The sequence below is a fragment of the Tinamus guttatus genome, unplaced genomic scaffold, assembly GCF_059628265.1.
Source record: "Tinamus guttatus ecotype Peru unplaced genomic scaffold, ASM5962826v1 Tinamus_guttatus_pri_ptg000490l, whole genome shotgun sequence".
In the NCBI taxonomy this organism is placed as follows: domain Eukaryota; kingdom Metazoa; phylum Chordata; class Aves; order Tinamiformes; family Tinamidae; genus Tinamus; species Tinamus guttatus.
The window spans coordinates 358,281-378,402 of record NW_028289024.1 but is presented as its reverse complement, the minus strand read 5'-3'; the positions used below and the strand labels follow the sequence as shown (position 1 = coordinate 378,402).

General features: G+C 43.5%; 1 protein-coding gene across 2 annotated transcripts in view; it reads left to right on the top strand.

Moving 5' to 3' along the window:
• The window catches only part of PTH1R (parathyroid hormone 1 receptor), a 103,015-nt gene that overhangs the window by 55,618 nt on the left and 27,275 nt on the right, over nucleotides 1-20,122 (top strand). For both annotated transcript variants that reach the window (XM_088533285.1, XM_088533284.1), the window contains 3 exons: nucleotides 381-486; nucleotides 15,995-16,105; nucleotides 17,819-17,937. In XM_088533285.1, coding sequence (XP_088389411.1) covers nucleotides 381-486; nucleotides 15,995-16,105; nucleotides 17,819-17,937 — 336 coding nt within the window. The remainder of the gene's footprint in view (nucleotides 1-380; nucleotides 487-15,994; nucleotides 16,106-17,818; nucleotides 17,938-20,122) is intronic.

The window sequence follows — 20,122 nt, the reverse complement described above, 5'->3', positions numbered from 1 at the left end:
GACTGGAAATAGCACTGTCTTCATGATAGCAGATTGAGATTCCTATAGGATGAGGAGGCCTTGGTACTTGTAACCTCTGGCAGATAATAGCTTAATTCCTCCAAACTGCAGTCCTGCAATGCTGCTTTAGGAATCTCCCTCACCGTGTGCATTGCATGTATCTGTGATGTGAGCAATTGCACTGTGTCCTTCTGCCACATACACAGACATTTCCATGTGACATCTAGAAAGGGTCCTGCGTGGGACACTAATGGATGAGCAAACTGAGATACAGAAAGCAACGCTGATGGACCACACCACTAATGGAAAGGATTATCTAAGAAGTTTGCTACTGTTGCTCTCCCTGTGCTGAGGTTTAATGGCATTTCTCATCACTACAGGTGGATGCTGATGATGTCATCACCAAAGAGGAGCAGATCTTCCTACTGCTAAAAGCCAAGGCCAAGTGTGAACGACACCTGAAAGCCAAGGTGCCCAAGGTGCATGGTGAGTGTTCCTACAGAGACCCTCTGAGCGGGGACCCCCCCTTAGTCCTTCTGTTAGTGCAGCATGCAGAGCATACAAGGGGCAAAGGGACTTGTGCTTCAGTTTTGAAGTATTACTAGGACTTTACAGCACAAGCTGCTGCAAAGCAACATTTTCATGGCCTCTTTTTGCTGCTGCAAAACTCCAGTTACTGCATTCAGGAGGTCAAGAGGATGTAACAGCCATAATCATATGCTTACAGCCCTATATGCACTGTCCAGGCACTGGGCGTTGTGTGGGAGATGCCATCAATCATCTGTTCTCCCCAGGATCCTTTCAGCAAGACCCTGGTGGTACAGGAGGCAAAGTAATCCTCCAAAAGCCCTCCTGTTTTCCCTCTAATACATTCTCCTTGAATGGGTCAGAGCTTGATTTAGTCCTTCTCTTCCACTTCCTTTCTATTCTGAGCTGCTGAATCATTACCAGATGTGAGGGTGGGGAGAGAAGATGGCGAGAAAGCTCTTATGTGGGTAGCAAAGCAATCACCCCTCCTCAGCTTCTTTCATCAGTTTTACAGCTGTTAATGACTGGGATGTAAACTCAAGCATCCTGCACAGACCCAGCAACTTCTGGGTGGGCAGTCTCCCCTCTCTCCTTTTGTCTGAGAGGAGGGAACAAGCCAGACCGTCTCCCATCTTCACTCTTGCATCTCAGTGATTCTCCCTTCCCATAACTATCACCGCCCTATTTGGAGACCACTTCTCCATCCAAAGGAGAGCTCCCCAAAGCAGAGTGCCTGTCCACCTGGTATCTCTCTATTGCTGGAGATCACAGCAAGGGGCAGTAAAAACCCAGCTTTCATTTTCTTCCAAGACTCCAACTTGACACCAGCCAAAACCTCAAGCCACATCCTCTGTGCTTCTTTGTCCTCTTCACCCAATGCTCAATTAACACCTCATTAAAAAACACATGTGCAAAGACATGTCCTTCTGTTGTACTTTAGACCAACAGCCTACCTTGGAATTTTGTGATATCAACCAGTCAGTCTTGTATTTAGCAGTGATGGGTCTGATTACCAGCAATGGTGTGTATTGGCCTGAGGAGCCATGGTGATTGCATAGGAACAAATGAGCGGACACTGGACCCTTCATCACAGTAAGTTTAGAAGAACAAAGGAACAAAACCACAGGGCTTTGAAAACATTCCCTTGGCCCTGTTTTGAGACCTGGTCCAGCAATTACAAGGCCAGCATTAGCTCTTCCACTGGCTGCATAGAAAGGAATATAAATTCATTATCACTTAGATATCTTTGGCATTGGGAAGTACTTTTCAGAGCTGCTTGCGCGATAAAATTGAGACTATATTCTCCATCCCATATAGCAAATATCTCTTTAATCTCAAATAGTACAGCTAAAAGGGGGAATCATTATTATCTTAGTATTGGTACGCACAGCAGTATATTCAAGGCTGTAACGAATCACAGGAATCATTAGCAATAGGTAAATAGATCCAATTAATCAGCAAAAGATCCCCTTATCTAAAGGCAGAATGGGTCCTAATCAGACTTTCTCCAAGAAACATCTTCTTAACATGTTCTTAAAGTACCTCCAGTGACCCCAGCCTATGAGCCCAAGGCTATTCAGACTAGCACATCAGAAGCAAAGCAGAAAGTTGCAGAATGTCTCCGATCTGTGAAAGAGTTGTCGCTTGCAGACTTCGCAGTGCAGAAAAGATCTTCCCACCTTGCAAAAGAGCCTCCATCCAGTGATTTTAGGCCATAGATGCACCCTTGGCATGACAAAGCCAAGGGATGTGAACAGGCTAACTGATTCCCAGCTTTGTGGTATGGCCATTCCCTCATGCTCCCGGAACACCAGGAGATGGATGGTTTTAGATGCTCTTGTGAGGTGAGGGCTGACGGAACAAAAGGCTGTAATCTGCACCGAATTAGCTTTAATGCAACTAATTGCTTGCCTAAAGACGTATAAGCTTAGTCTCTGTGCACAGGCTTCAGAAACCAGGGTTAAAAAGCATTTAAATCTGTCACTTCTTTGATGATATGGAAACTGGGGCCTGGTTTCTCTTTGTGCTAATCACCCGAGGATATGTAGAGCTGTGCCCTTCTCTGCCAAACGGACCTAACCCCATTGCCTCTTCCCTCACCGACATACCAGTAAAAAAGGCCTGAGGAAGGCAACTCATTTTTATGTGCATAAAAAGCACTTGCCCCTACTTGCAGACAGAATTTATGGGAGGACAGTGGCCCTGATTTGGACAACATGAACCCTGGGTGGCCACCCCAAACCTTCAGGCTGACTCCCCTGATACTTCATGGAGCATTTATGAAGAGCACTTGCATAAGTGGCAGGAGAACTTTCTCTTCTAACTGTCAGGAAGTTTGTGGGTTGCATTGCCACCCCTCCAGGTCTCTTCTCTGTCCTGTCTATGGATTTTCAGCAGCACAGGGCAGATTTTGTCTATCTCAACGACTTTGTATTTTGACTCTACAAAGCCTGGAAGCAGAGTCCAAGAATGATGATGCAGGCAGGTAGAAAACTGTGCCCATGCCCATCTGATCCTCTGTTTTTGAGATAATGCCAGCCCATGGCAGCTACGTGGAACTATTTCCATACCAGGCGCATTCCTGAGCCAAGCTTCCGTCAACGCAAATGAATGGTCGCCACTTCAGACATGTGAAGGGTCCTCTTCTCTTGTGAGATCTCCCATGGGGTAACCAGCCCCACTGCTTCCTGCCCTGACAGCTGTGATCACCTTCTGAACATCGGGCTTGGAAGCTGGGTCCAAGCCTCTGGTTTTCATTTCTTTTCATTAGTATAATGAAGGGGCCCCAAGCACACCCAAGGTTTCTTATGATGGAGCAACCAAGGGTTCACTTTTATCTTTAAATTGGGGTAAGATTAGCTGAGAATCGTGTTTGCAGATCACAAGGAGCAGAGTACCCCTCGGCCTGGATCAATTTATTAATCCATTTGGTATTCAAAGAGCTGAAGAGAACAAGCACAAAACAAAATAAAAATTGAAGCTGAGGAAGTCGTGGTGTGGATGACGGAGTTGTGAAGGAGAGGTGGATTACTAATGGATTGACCATGATTCATCTAGAATGATTGCCTCTGGCCTCTGCAAATCCTCCTGTGCTTTTGAGCACATTCAGCGTTCCTGCCTTTTTTGCTGTAATTTATACTGTTGGATGGTGTTGCTGTGTATGGTTACACAACAACTTTCCACAACACCCCAGAAGCACAATAATTCCTATATAGAATCAGATTCTATAGCCCATATGCAATGTTTGCTCATCTTGCATCATTTGAGACGCTCTTTAAAATTCAGCTGGGATTTTTGAAACACTTATGGATAGAATCTTTTCATCTGTACCCAGTCATCTAAAATTTAGAGTTCAAACATCTGGGTTCCTCTAGAGTCAGTCAACAGAGAAGGACACCTTCTGCGGTGACATCTGCCTCCCACCTGTCTCCAGTCATTGATCACAGATTGAGTCTAGGATTGTTCTTTAGATGAACCACTTATCACTTAGGTAGCAGTATGACTTGATTACTCTTCACCAGGAGAGCAACGCAGCACTGAAATAAGTTACCTGGACAGATAAGACTTGCTTAGATTAAGCTGTGCCTGACCTGATCTGGTGCTAGCTTTGAGTGGAAATCTGTACAAGAGATGTCCGGAGATCCCTGCTAGCCAGAATGCCTGATTCTGGGATTAGCCCTGAAAAAAGAGATTGAAATCTCTTCCATTAGTTCTGCTTCACTTTTGTCTAAAAGCATAAAAAATGTCCCTGGAGCAAAAACTGCATCTCAACTGCTCAATTTATGACCTGGTTGTAGGGCCAGTATCACCCTGTGACCACTGTAGCTGTCCTTCCAGCAGGGAGCAGTTCTAACTGCGGGGACATCCCAGGTGGAAAGGCTGGGTAGAGCAGTGGGTATAGGATGCTTGGGAGAGGAGACCCATCCTGCTTAAAATCCCTGGCCTGAATCAACCATGATTGGTTTTGGACCTGAGACTTCTGTTATCTCCAGAGAAATTATTTCCCACCGAGGCTGCAGGAATTAGGACCTTCCACCCCGTGGCTGTCGACAATCTGCTTTGCCTGATGGCTGTCTTGCACATCTCTGCAGTGGAGTTTAATCCTGCAGCCTGGAACATTCAATGTCAGAGTGGGATGGTCCCAGAAGAGGACTTTACAAGATGTACACGTTTTCACGGGCATGCGTGGATACTTCCCTCTCATAGCCATGGGAAGAGGGACACGAATCTCTGCGGACAGGCTCTGCTTCTCCAAGAAACACCTGCGACCTCTTCATGCACACCTGCCCTCCTCAACACTTTGATTTCATACCCAAACTTGAATCAGGCTGGATTTTTTTCGATTATTTCACTATTGTCTCGATCAGCTCAGAGGCAGCTGATTGACTTCTAGTTAGAAGGTTCTTTGTGAGCAGCAGTAAGATCTCATCTCTCACTCAAGGAGAAATTAGATGAAGTCCTATAGGCTCTAACTGCATGGTCTGCCTGGAAGCAGGTCCTACAGGGCATGTCTACAGTCAGGGGAACAGATGATTTCAGCACAAGCCTATGTCCTTGATCAGCCAACTTGGATAGCAAGGGATGAACGGATGTGGATCATGGTGACAGAGATGTAAAGGACCTGTGTGCATGCAGAGAAAGTACCTCTTCATTTGCTATTGCAGATTCCCCTGTGTGTGCAGGTATGGACAGGGCCAAATGGCAAACCAAAAGGAAGGTCTGTTCTACCTGAGAGTCTCTGAAGAAGGTTTATTTTTCAGCTCAGTCAGCTTCCTGATCTGCAGCCATATGATGATCTGTGTTCATCTGCAGACACACAAACACCCAAGAACATTAGAGGGAAAGGAGCAAATCTAGGAAGGAGAGGAGCTGATGTAAGCAGCACTGCATTGAACGCAAACTGCAGATGGAAACCCCATCTGACCTCTCTTCCATTGCTTTATCTCCTTGCTCCCAGCCAACTTCATGTCAAAGGATATATACAACCACTCGCTGCTGTCAGGTCTCTTCTGTGATCATTCTTGATGCCTTCCTTTCAACAGAAGGTGCCAATTACCACCCGGCAGAGGGCGGTTTGGATCCTGTCTCTGTTTGGGTGTGATTACACCATAGTGCTGGGATTTACTCCACTCCATAACAGTCAATGATCTGTGTTTTCAGAAGCAGTGAGGGAATTTGGGACACCTTAATTTTCCTGACTTTTTTTTTTTAAGATAGAAAGGAATATCACGTAACCTGGCATGAAGGCTTGGTAGGGCTCATTCTTGAGAGTTGACGCACAGGGATATTCAACGCCTCACCTCCGATCTCAAAGGAGAGTCTGTGGCAGAGCCAAGATTTGGGTTCTCATCTCCTTACTCTTCATCCAGGGCACAGACCACAAACCACATTTCCTTTTGTCCTGGAATTCAAGGTGAGGCTCCACAAATTCAAGTCCAGGTGGATAGAAACAGATGGACAAACCCCACTTGACTGAAAGCCAAAACTTTTGTCATCACATCTTTAAAGTCTCCTAAGGTTTTGTTTTGAAATGAGGAAAATGCATTTAAAATTTCTTGCAGTCCAGTGTCTTCCCTGCCTTTTCCCCCATTTCATCATTGAGTGCACTTCATGGACCAGCTATTTGTCAAGTACAAACTGGCAGAATTCCATTCAGTCTTGTAATTTATCTTAGATTAATTGATTTCTCCCCCAGCACACTGACTGGCTTTTTTTCCCAGTCTAATATTCATTTAGATTAATGTGTATTAGCAGGCACCAAGGAAAATCAGAAATTCAGGTGAATGAGATGGGAGGTAACCTGGGTCAGTGAAGAACCTTCATTTTGGGCTGGTCTCTGCTGTTCCATATCTCACCTTGCAGCTACCCTCTCCTAATGAGTTTGCCTGCTAACCAAAGGCTTGAAACAGCTACATGAAAGAAAAAAAAAAGAACAAGAAAAGAAGATGAGCTATGGGAGAGATCCGTGAGCCCAGCACTACTGTTTGGCCCTTGAGAAACCTGAACAAGAAAAAGTTTTCCAGGAGCAGGGCTTTGTGCTTCACCATTCCAGCACAGGCTTGGATTTGCAAAGGATACTCACACACCAGCCCTGGCTCTTTGACTGGAAAATGTGATCCTGCCTATGCATGGACTTCGTTAGCTCTTCCCTAGGAAGCAGCCAGCCGAGTGGAGATAAGTATCTCAAATCAAGCTCCACCATCCTCTTGAAGCAGGCTCTGGTCTGTTCTTTTTGGCATTAACTTATCCTCTTTGCTGGTTTTACTGCCTCAGTTTTATTAAACCCACAGATTTCTTCAGCTCGGGTGATTAGGCTTTTTTTGCAAGCGTCATGGGCCTTTTAATGCAATGCCAAATGTCAATAGTCTCCAGTGTTGCTCCTCTTGTTGTGCTCCTCCTGGTCCCACACCTGTGGGGTCATATGCAGAGCCAGAACACAGCCAGTGCTCCCAATCCACCTGTATCCTCATAAGCCTGGCCAACACCAGCTTCATCTTTCTGCCAGGACTGATTTAAGCGTAATAGCAGCTATTAAAAATGGCCTTTGAAATTGGCTAGTAGACTTGATGTTGGGAATTAAAAGGAAAGGGTTGATGGGAGCATGGAGAGTACCAGTATCCACCCTTCCCATAGAGAGGAGGACTTGTCTTTCTTGGGTTTAACTTCCCTTTTATCCTTGATTCAGCCTCTGCGAGACCAGGCAAAGAGCCATGAGTTGGCATATTCAGGTATATTACCTTCTACACTCAATATAGTAGTCTACCAGGGATCAGCAATAGCTTGGTCAGCTGAAACAAGCCAAATGTGATTTAGCTAGAGCCAAACCTAAGTTCTGTTCTGAGAAAGGTCTCGGGGATGGGGCAATGTCGTTTCCTCCAGTTCTTGCCAAGATGGAAGCATGGGCTCACCAAGCACTTCTGGAGCATGAGGAGCCTGTGGCAACTAGATATGTGATTGCTACCATTTAGATAGCCCAAAGGAAAGTCCAACCTGAAAAAAAAAAGTTAAAAAAGGTAAAAAAAAAGGTATAAATTTAAGATTCCTTCAGAATAATGAGAACTATTTGTGAGTAAAAACTTTAAATTCCCTCTTCTTTTTTTTCCCCCTTAAGAACATTATCTTTCGTTAGTTATCAATGCTGGCTAATACAGGATGAGAACCTTGCAGTCTGCCTAGAAGAGACTCTACAGACTTTGCCATCTACTCATAAATCCCTCCCAGGTGCATTTCTGAGCCTGAGGACCTGCCATTGGCTTTAATCCAAGCTGAACTGGGATGACATGGAGGCAGCTCCAGGTGGACCTGTCCATGAAGGGTCTAGGCTGAGCACGACTGCCCTCCGGTCCAGTGTATTTCCTCACAGCCCCACTTCAAGATACGTTCTTCATCTGTGATTTTTGGCTAAAGCATTGAGGGAGGGAGACCCCCACAAAAAAAGAAAGACGAAAAAAAGAAAAGAATCCTCACACATACAACTGTCTCCACAAACATTTGGCTTCCTTTCTTCCTTTCTCTTTTTTTCCCCTTTTCTTTTAAATTTAGTCTCCAGATGAAAGCCTTTCAGAAAGAACAGGAAACCCTAAAATTTCTCTTCTACGTACATAAATATTACATTTCAGCCATGGTGGGCAGCCTGATGCCACCCCAAAGTTAAACCTGGAAGGGGATGAAGTAAAATTCCCAGCCATAAGCCATCAGACCTGATCTCTTTTTTTTTTTTTTTTTTTTTTCACCCATGAATTAAACGCCTGTCTTACCCTGGTTTGGAAAAGGAGATGGGACATTTTGTGGGGGAAGAGAGATTTTTACACAAACTTGTTATTAGCGAAGGCCATCGGCAGTCCTTTCTCAGAGTCCTAGGTGTTGCAGCTTGCCTTGAAATGGCTTGTTTTTTTAATAAATAAACCTCTTATTTGCTAGGGGAAGGGGTTATTTTTAGTTAAGAAGCCATGCATATTTACCCAAGGCATGCGAGTTTCCTGAGTTTATGGTTCCATTGTCCCTAAAGGACCCGTCCCCAAGTCCAGGCTCCCTTTGGCCTTGCAGAAGTTCAAGGCCTGCCCTGATTTTTTCTCCAGAGGCTCAAGCACCCTCCCCTGATATCCAGTCTACCAGGGTTGCCTCAGGAGATGTGACTGAGCTCAGGTGCCTTGGAAGTCAAGGGGAGAATAAAGCATGTAGGGCTTTCAGGATTTGTCCTACAGACTCCAGATTTGGAAGATCCTCATATCTCCTCCCTCTATCCCAACTTCTTCCTGTTTCTACTCTCAGTCCAACTGTCTTAGGGAGATATGGCCAAGGCATGGGCTCAGATATTGTCCTGCAGTTCATTGAGCTGCCTCTAGTTAGCACGTTCCTGGCATGGTTTTGGCTTAGGGCAGCTGTCTCTGCCCCCGTGGATACTTCTTGGGGGCCAAACCAGACCAGGAGTCCTTTTCAATGGCAGGACAGTCAAGACTGCCCTGTTAGGACACGCATAAGAGAGATCTTGGGCATGTGGATGTGAGTCAAGCTATGCCACTATGAGTGTGCACCATGCACACACAACCTGCAGGGCCTGAGAACAGGTTATGGTCTATTTTATTAATTGCTATAGATGTAATTAGGGAGTCTTGCTCAGGTTGTGGGGGTTTTTTGTCTGCTGAGCATATATACAGGTCTTGCAATGCACAGAAGGGGCAGGTCTTGAGTTACAGTAGCTGTAAATGGACTGTGTGTAAAATGTGTAATAATATAGAGAAAGAATGAATGAACTGTATGCAGGAGCATCCGCTTTGCAGTACCACTTAGCATGCTTATTTCTATATTTTCTTTTATTGACCGGTATGACAAGTGCTACCACCTCCAAGAGGGAACCCTAGCGGGTTTTGAAGGAATTGGGAATACTGGAATGAGAAAAGCAGGGTGGACCATGCACACGCAAGTCCACCCAAAGGTGCTGCAGCTCTGTGTCCTCAGCTACCCCCCTGAACACCCTGGGACCCACACAGAACATCTTTCCCCAAAACAGGCTTGCCCTCCACCTGCATTACACGATACAGACCAGCAAATGTATTCTCCTTCCTACACATTTCCCCACCTACAGATCTATACCTGCAGACACACACACAGGCTCTGACAGCCAGGCTTGGAATACATGGGCTGCTCTAGAAAAACACCCTTATGCAGAGGCATAATCCACTGAGTCCTCTCTTTTTCCCCTTCTTCTTCCCCAAAATCCTAGGTCATTTTTTTTGGTTGCTCCTCCCTGCCTGTTTCCAATCCACCAAATGTCCTTCCCGTAATAGAGTGACCACAATTGCACACCGTATTCCAAATGTGGTCTCCCTGGTCCTCGCATGGTGCCAGAATAAGTTGGGCTGATTTATATTCCATACCCCTAGATAAACACCTCGAGACCATGTTTGCATTTATCCAGCTGCCAAGCAGCCTCGCAGATGGTTTTAATGTGTTCTCCACATACATGCACTGCTTGCATAGAAATTGGAATTGCAACTCGGGGGAAGGAAAGGAGGGAGGAGGCATGAGAAACATAGCAGGAGGGGAGGGAATAGCCCTCATTGCACTCTGGGGTTGCAGATCCAGCAATGATCCAGTATGACCCAAAAGTGCTTCTGTCTTCCTCTCTGCTGAATATGCAACATGCTGGGTTTTCTAACCAGGCTCAGGTGGGCAAGTAGATATGAAGAAAGGGCCTGTGTAGTGCAAAATATGATATGCATGTGATGAAGCAGTCCTTTCGCAAAACACCCTGTGTCTGGCCTTTCTGCCTTCAGAAAAAGAGTCCCACAGGAGCAACATCAAACAGAGTGTTTGCTTATTCTTTCCTGAATATTGGCTTGTAATCATGGCTATAATTTTCATACTATATTGGCTACAATTTCCATGCATGGAGATTGCAGTCTTGAAGGAGTAAAGAGGGTTGGTAGGTGCATATGTTCTAAAACCACAGTAATCTGTACTGCTCTAACTACTCCGTAGGACTGCACTACTGTAAGGGAGTATTCATGGCAGCCCTGGCCACTGTCAGATGAATGGACACACTATAATAGTAACCTCCAGACACCTCTGAAGGTTCCTAGGTACTGAGGCTCAGGAAGAGCTTATAGTCTAGCCAGAGAAAATGGGCAAAGATCAACTGGAGTAAAATGATATGCAGATGCAGAAAAATAAAGCAGATTTTTAAATTAAAGCGTTATCCCTGCCCAGTGCATTGCAACCAGAAGTGGATAACCACGTAATTCAGTGCATTTCGCTGAGATGCTCATAGCTTCCGGTTAGGCAACAAACTCATGACTGACTTCAGCTGGTGCTTTGGTTGAAGGTTTTATACACATAAAGGCATAAGAAGTATGTAGCACTAGATGCCACCTTTGCTCTCCAGAAAACCAACATCCATGAATTAAGACCAAGAAGTAATGATGAACTCAAGGGTGTTGTTTGGGTGTCAGGTTTTCCAGGAAGACCCTGGTTGAAACAGGGTTTACAAACATGAGGCCTTGAGCGAGCTGGGAAGGGAAGAAAAGAAACAGCCTTCTAGGAAATGCATCAAGAAACCAGAGTTTACAACAGTTTATTTTTACAACCTCCTGCATTTTTTAGCTCATTTCCATTGATAATGTTTACCAGTAGGATGAGAGAGACCTTTCTCATTCGTTCTTTTTGGAAAGCAAACCAAACTCCTTCGTCTCCTCCAGGATCCCCAGTTGGGTTATGCCCTGGTCATTTCACAACACTCTTCTTAAGGGACATCCTCTCAACATGAGAAGCCCCAGCAATTCCCAGCCCCATCTCTAAGTGTCCACAGCTACGGGTCTGAACTCAGGGACTCTACCTTGAGACACAGACCATATTCATATTCACAGTTTAATGTTGCCCAAATAACTGATACCTGCTGGGCAATCCAATATACACTTAGGATGCGGAATATGTATGAGATTTCCTTGTTTTCTTAAAGTTTATGCATTCCTTTTGTGTTATATCTTCAGTGATTTCTACTGTTTCCTTCCAAAGAAAGAAATTTTTAGCATTTCCAGCTCTCTTGGAACACAGCACCTCACATCCCAAACCTGCCCACCTGCATCAATCCAAGCAGCATATTTGAACCTTCAAACTACTTTTCACTAAAAAAAAAGTGTTCAAAAACTTTTCAGTCAGCATTTACAATAAAATAGACCCCTTCTGGTTTTCTGTGCTTATTAAATATCATTAACAGTGTCCCAGGAGAGACTTATTTATATTTAGCATGCCAGAAGCATGGTGCTTGCAGGTGGTGGATTTTTTCTTTTATGGCAAGTTATAAAAAAGACTGTAAAAGAGGATTCTTTCCTTATGTTTTTTTAAAGCAACTCCATCAGGAAAAGCTGTCAGCTTGTGGATATTTTTATTGTTTTCCTGAAACTCTCCACCATTTTTCAGATTTCTTCTTGTAACTGAGTGCAGATCTCTTTTGAGAACTGTCCAGGAGGAAAGGAAAATAGCAGAGCGAAGCCAAGTTGTTAGTACTGTTAATATTATTATAAACCAAGGGAAGAAAAAAAAAAAAAAAAGTTTGGAGGAGATATTTGGGAAAACAAAAAAACAAAAAGTCTTGTTTTGATTCCAACACAATACCAATGAAATATATGGTATTTTTCCTCCTCCCCTAAATTTTTCTTTTCTTTTTCTCACCAACTCTACTTTTAAATCATTTCTACAGTGAGTAAATTGGGAGAATGTGGAAGGGAGAAGATGCAGAATTATTTCCCAAGTGTCAGATCTGTGGTCTTAGTTTAAAGAAAGTGATGATAGAGGTGACACGTGGCTGTGCAGATTAGAGGGGATGGTGGGGTGAGATGGGAAGGAATAGATGTGGAGAAGGTCTAGGGTTTTGAGGCCCGGAGAACGGGCATCCTAAAGGTAGGAGAAGAGTGGGGCTGGTGTCTGTGACAACATGCGGGATGCAGAGGAAGGAACAGCTTTTGGCTGCGAGAAAAAAAGGAGGAATGTGGCTCCAGCCATCAGCGAGTGTGGCTGGTCCTGGCTTCAGTGAATATTTCCATTTGAAAAATGTTTTCCAAGTGTCTTGGGGCTGCAGCCAGAGCAAGAGCTCCACAAGCCGCTCTGCCACCAGCAGCTCCAGGGGCACCTGGCTTCCTCCACACACATCTCCCTGCTCCCTCCCCATAGCCTAAAAACACTTTTCCAGGTGCATTTCCTCTTGGGCTGCCCTACCTGGGCAAGAAAATGCCTTCCAGTGCCCAATTTTCTGCTCTGCATGTGCCAGCGCATGACCTGGTCTGCAAAGGCTGGCAGCCAAGTGGAAGCCCCTCGATGGCTCTTCAATATCCCCCTGTACCACAAACCTCAATGAAATTTGCAGGAGAGAAAGGATGACTGGGATTTCTACTCAAAACTGTCCCAAAAACTGTCCCAAAACTGTCTGAAATGGGGCAATAGTTCTACAAGGCATGTAGAAAGGAGAGGAAAGTAGGGGATGAAGAAGACATGGAAATCAGGTTGAACAGATTCTCTAGTCAACGGTTCATGGCGATGGTGACAGATCCACTTTTGCTTTCTCTGGGGAGGCTCTGATGTTCTCTGGAGATTGAATCCCACCCAGATCCTCATATGGCCTTAGTCAATCGGTGGACAGACTGGGAAACTGCAAGATTTTAGATGCAGCAAAAGGTGGTAAAGAGGATCTTTCTCAGATTTCCAGGGCAGCTGATGACTCCCGGGATTGCTCATGAGAAAATGCAGGAGTTCTGGTTTTCACTGTGTTCCCTTCTCAGTGTCTTCAGCTCTTTGTTTCCTTTGTTTTGTTTGTTTGGGGATTTTTTTCCTTTTTTTTTTTTTTTTTTTTTTTTGGTTAAGGTGTCCAAAATGAAATGATTCCCTACTCTGTTATCCAGTATGCATCAATTTTCTTTTGAGTGAATACATGGAATATGTGTGCAGTGTGTGGGGTGTGGGCGTACAGCATGGGGAGGAAGTACCAGGAGATATGGTTTGAAAATAAGATTTTGTGGACAAAATATGCACCACTATGTTGAATGAAACTACTTAAAAATGAAGACACTTTGAGAGCCATCCTGAAAATCTTAGAAAACTGGAAGATTTTATCTCAGTATTTTCAGAGCATGGCCTTTCAAAGATTTGTTTTCTCAGTGTTGTTTCAAAGCAGCCTTCATTTTCCTCCTAAGTTTATCTATTTATATATTAAAAATAAATGATTTTATTTTAAGGAAGAGGGTACTTAATTAAATCTTTATTTTCTTCTCTGCAAAAGTTGCTCAGAGACAATGACATTTTTTGTACCAGTCTAAGTCTAGTGGGAGTATCTCTTCTTTCTCTTTTCATCTTTCAAAACAGCTAAAAATAAACAAATAAATAAATTGTTTTTCAGGGTATAAGTTATCCTGCAAGATAATGAGCCAAAGTACAGGAGTTACATTGCCTTCATGAATAGGGATTTTATTACCATTTTTCCCCTGATGCGACTCAAAACAGGGAACACACAATAAACTTTTTCCTCCTCGCTATTGCACCACTGCCAGGGATTTTTAGCCCCTCTTCACCCATTCCCAGTTAATGCTTTAGAAGACACGTTAGAAAATAGATTAGCCTGGTCCTTTTCATCAACATGAAATTAAAGAAATCAGCTGATAAATGATGGGCTTTTCCACTGTTTTTAATGTTTTAGAATTCCAGCAGACTGAATTGAGCACTGACCTAGGGTGTTATTTAATCTTGTGAAAGCATATGCATTATAAAGGATAAATGACAACTCCTTTGAAAGAGTGCTCCATCACTGGCTTTGATATTAATGAAACACCCTGAGATCTTGGCAGTATTTACCACTGTTTTAATGATGCAGCTCTTGCAGATAAGAGCAGGTGGTTCCATTTTGTTTTGATTCCCATGCAATTTCTCTCCATCAGACCCTGCTGATAAACTCCCTGACAGGAGGTGATCAGCACAGCGGGGAAAAAAATGTGAAAATGGAGTTGGGGTAGTTTCAGTAGTATTTGTTTTTCAATCAAACACAGTATTGAAGATGGATGCACTTAGTGCAACCCAATTTGAAGGTGTATATAGGCAAACAGTTAAAATGAGGTAGATGGCACTCACTGAACTCTTCAAGAATGGGAAACACAGTGTTGAATATGCAAGTATGAACACGACTGTGCTCTCTTCAAACAGCTGTGAGCTTCTACATCAAAAACTGCAAAAATTTGTCTATTGACAAGCTGGGAGGATATACAAGGTGGGGGATGGGGCTTACCTTCCCTCTTTCTAAAGTGGTCTTGAAAACAAGGCTACTCGTTCCAGATCGCTATTAGCCCCTCTGCTTGCATAGGGCAGGAGACATGAGCCCTTCTAACACTTTTTTTGCAAGAAAGAGGTGGAACTTTGCATAGCTAAGAGCTGATAGCAAGACCTAAGGTTAATTGCTTTCCAAATTCTGAAGAAATGCAAAGTGAAAATTGAAGAACTTCACATGCATATTTATCTATTCATTGACTTTCAAAGAAATTTTGGAGGGGAGAAGAAGCAAAAAGGAGGGAAAGGTATTTTTTCTTAGTTTTTCTCTCTGGCTTTTCCTTGCACAAGACACATCACAGAGTGGGTGTGAGGGAGCACAGCATTTCTCATTCAGAGGTATTTAAGCTTTAATGGATGAAGAAAAAGGGAGAGCAAGGATGATTTAAAGGAAATCCTTTAAAACACATCCAATCACTCAGTTTTGGAAGCAGTAGGAGGTAATGGTTGGCCAAGAAAAGTGGTACAACAGACAGAGAACTGTCCAGATCCAGGCGACTAGCTTGTACTAGCTTGTTGACTTGGCTTTGAGTCAACACATGGCTCACATCTGGCAAAGGATGGCATCAAAGGGAAGAGTAGAGCTGGAACTATCACAGTTGTAGCAGAAAAGAAGTAGAACTTAGGATTAGAAAGAACACAAAAATTTGAGGGTTATATGGTTTGCCTCATTTTACCCAGTCTTAAACTCGTGTTGCAGCATCTAGGCTCTACCAGTCAAGTCCTCCTTGGGTATGAAGATGAAGTTGCTCTATAGTCCATAGTCTTGCCTGCCAAGTCTGGAGCCCTGCACTGTTCAGGTCCTCCTGCTCTTGCTCCTGCTCCTTTTCTGTTCCTTCCTTCCCACAGGTGAAAGTACCTTTCCAGAAACACTGGCTTCTGTCAGAGGGCATTCAACTGTTACGCTGTGTTCAACAATATCTTTTCAAAATAAAACTTGATAGAAGCTACACCTTCTCCAAAAGCACCAGAGCTGTCCAGAGCCATGCATTAAGATACAAATTTCAATGATGCCCAAGAACAGCTCTCTTAATTTAAGTAATGGAGTCATTGGCTTTTTCATGGAGATCCCTCTCATAGCGGTGGGGCAGAGGCATTAACTGTCAGGTTTTTACCTTTGTAGATCAGGTGACTCCTTTTTGCATTTGTGTCTCTTCCACAGATGGCTTTTGTCTTCCTGAGTGGGATGGGATTGTCTGCTGGCCTGAAGGTGTGCCAGGAAAAGTGGTGGCCATGCCATGTCCAGAGTACATCTACGACTTCAATCACAAAGGTAAGGCCCTGTCCTGAATGCCAGAAAAGCCTGTGAGCTGCAGTGAGGAGGGAGCTGAGAGTCTAGAAGGATCAAAATTCCTGATTAGCATCCCTTTTTTGTCCTCACATTGTGATTCCCGTCCAATCCAGGTGAAGAGTTAGGGAAAAGGAAGTAAAGCAGCAGCCATTATTTTTGTTTTATGACAACTTTTTCACTTTTCCTCAGCTCATAAATGGACTTTGCTCTGCTCATGGCCTTCCCGCTCCATTCACTGGTCCTGTGCTATGTATTACATGATGAGAGAAAAGAAAACTCTGTTTTTACCCCAGCAGTCATGTATATTCCACCTCCAGCACCCAGAACATAACTAGGCTTTATAGGCACCGATAGCAAGCTTGCAACTCCCTGGTCTTGTATGGTTAGAAACCCCAATTTGTGTGTCACAACAAACTTTGGGTACCAATAGAAATTGCAGCACGCTCTTCCAATTTATATTCTTTACTCAATCAGCTTGTGACTAATATTGTCCTTCTAACCTCTGATCTCTGTCCAGCCCCCTATGGTGAGTATCTGAGAACGGTGCTGGTAGCAGAACATGTGCATTCCTCTGTATCTCACTTTCCCTCGGGCCGTACATTTCTTGGCTGGCTTCTGGTGCCACAAAGTCTGTGCATATTTTTGAAAGGAATTGAAGCCCACGTGCTCCTCGGTGTATTTTCAAAGCTAGAGCTTTATCTTTTCTCAGGCAAAGCTGTGAACCCAGACACCAAAAAAAAAAAAAAAAAAAGGCATAGAATTAAGACCAAATGTTCCCAGCAGAGCTCTGTCACCATTTACAGAAAAAAAAAAAAAAAAGGAAAAAAAAGGAAGAAAGAAATGACATTTCAGTGTGTTCTGTTTTCACACACTCAGTTCTGCCTTCTCTGTAAAACACTGTGAGCCAAGCCAACATAACCCCTGAGCGTGATATCTTGCAGAGATGCTGCATGCATTTCACTTTAGAGGTCAGGAGGAACAAATGATCCATCCCTTGTTCCTCCATAGCTCAAAAAGGCATAGATTCTCCACCCCACTAATATTTACTGGTCAAGTCACCTAGGATGGCAATCAGGCTGAAACTCTTATGTGTAGATATCTACAGAAAGGCTCCTTCTATAGGCACTAGACAGCTAGACCTGTTGCCTCATTTAATATCCATTAACTGGGACTTTCAACACACAACTCATGTAATGGTACCAACACATAGACATCTGAACATGGATGTTATCATCTGCAAGATAAATCCCAAGATGAAACCATGATTTCTCCTCTTTCTTCATCATGATGAGGAGTGTAGCCACAGAAAAATCTATGTTCAGATGCACTAGATCTGTAAAGCAAGAGCAGCCTAATAAAGATCACAGATTATTTTCATAGGAAGAGCTGCAACTACGCAACTGGCTCTGCTCTTTGGGACTTTGCAAAACTTCTATCCTTAATTTTTAGATCTTTAGATCAATATCCTGACCTAAACTGAAGTGCAACTTGTTAACTCCCTGGATTTTCTCAGAAATTTGATAAGGTTGCTAATGAGATGGAAACTGTTCAAAGCAGGCAGGAGGCACCAGGGTTGATGGCACAGACATGGGTTCCATTCTTGGAAGAGATTTCTCATTTTCTGCCAGGTCTGGCCCAATAGGGCCAATTGACTCCTCCATTCCTATTTCTACTCTGTCTCTCTTCTCCTTGCAGGCCATGCTTATCGCCGGTGTGACTTGAACGGGAGCTGGGAGCTGGTCCCAGGAAACAACCGTACCTGGGCAAACTACAGTGAATGTGCCAAGTTCCTCACCAACGAGACGAGGGAAAGGGTAGGCAGTGCATTTGTGTCTGCACCATGAAGCATTGGTCTCATGTGGGGCTAGCCCAAGGAACACTGTCTCATTCTAAGCCCCTGATGAGCTCTAGCTTGCCACCTCCTTTTGGAAACCACATCCAAGCTTGCCAGCGATATACCTTCATATTCACAGGGAATTAACTGAATGGGAAATTGTGCTCAAAGTCTAAAGTCTTCTTCTAGCCTGCATGACCCCATGTTATATAGAGAGCTGGGAGAAATTTGGAAAGAGCTCAGGAGGGCTTAGAAGTTGTTGAAGATTGTGCTTGATACCATAGATACTCCCTCTTCCCCATCAGTAAGCAATTTTGCTATCAAGTTATTTTTAATTATTTCAGAGCCTACACATTTGTTTCTGCTAGGGTATACACAAGCAGAGAGCAAAAACATCTGTCAAGCCAGTAGAAATAATTCTGTAAATATTAAGTACAGAACATCTGGATTGAAAGGTATAAGCTACAGACTCAGAGCTTTTTTGCTGCCTTTTCATTGGAGATAGATGATGACAAAGACCTCTGTTTATAACACACAAGTTAAATTAACACACAACTGCAGATCTTGAATTAGTTCTGGTGTAATTACGCTCTCAAGGTAAAGACACTAAAGATTTAGAAAAGGAATTAACAAGCCCTTGAAAATGGAGAGGGTTTGGTATGCTTCTGGGAAAAAAAAAAAAAGAAGTGTCTATCTATATGCTAGATCTATAAGACTTATCTTTACATAAATTTAAATTATTTTCAAAGGAGTAGCTGGCATACAGTGAGGCAGAAAGTTCTTACCTCTCTGTGGGGTTCAAGCCCAGCTGGGTGACTGTAGCACTTCTGAATGTCTCCCAAGTGCATCACTCCTTAATGCAGAAGCAATTCTGCTCTCAACAGAGCCACCTGAGAGGATGTGACTTTCTTAATTCACAGAGAATGATATTTCCACCCACACAAGTTTGTTGTTATATTTGCAATGTATTTAGCAACAACTTCTCATTTCTCAATGGTATTTGGAAGATGTTCTCCTTGAATATTGGGGAATGGCATCAGTGACTGATCATCTACAGTCATGGTTATTTCCAGATGGCTGGAGACACATATCTAACCACAAACTTTGCAGTGGGGAGTAGGCTTGAAAATGACAAGATGACACACATTCCCATCGGGATTAATGTTCCTAATTTTAAATCTAGCCACAGCATAATTGTTGTTTTTGGGGGTTTCTTTTTTGTTTTCCCCCATTCAATGCTGAAGCAACATTTGAATGAGGTGGTTTAGTGAGGAAAGAGGTTGTTTGGGCACCTGCAATTACCCTCTTCTCAGGGGGCAGACACAGTTACAGGGCTTGGGCACAGTTCCAGCTATTCCAGTGTTATCTCAAGGTGCAAGAAGCTCACTTTTAGAACAAGTACACGGGGTGAAAGAACCCCTTTATTCTCAGAGGTTTCTGGAAGGCTTCTGGAATAGGTCATGGAGTTATTCAGTGTCTTTTGCCAAGAGGACTTTCCTAAGTGACATCAGCTTCTTGACCTCTTTTAAGTCTTTTCTGCTGTCCCACCTTCCTATGGTGAGAGTCATCTGCTGAAGATTTCTCCCTCTGAGCAATTCTCATACATTTCCTAGGGGAAAAAAAAAAAAAAAAAAAAAAGTGTCTTTCTTTTAAACCTTCCATGTTCCCAGCCGGGACTTGGTCAAGGTAAATCATCAGAGGAAGGGTAACAAGAGGGTTGTCCATTTATTACCAGCACAAGGAAGAAACAGAGACCTTCTGTCCCCCAGTCTGTCAAGGAAGGCTGAAAGCAAAGTCCATTAACCTGGATTTTGTGTGTGTCTATGTGTTTGTGTGTCCACTGAGTGCAGAGGTGGTTAATTCCCGGGTGAACTTGGGCAGTGTTCCTCAGGAGCGGACCACTGGATTAGGTGTCATAGCATAGGAGATTGGATTTCGGTTCTCATCTCTACCTGGAGTTCATCACCCTAATCTTTCTGTAGACATGCCCTAGTCATGTTCTACCACATTTTTTTTTTTGCTCTGGCTATACAACGGTGAATGTAATGATACTTAGTTATATGAAAAACAAATCCATATTTGATTAGTTTAAATGGGCTACTTGGTATTGCTTAAGCAATGACTGCCCAATGCAAAGAACACTAGAAAAACAAAACAAAACAAAC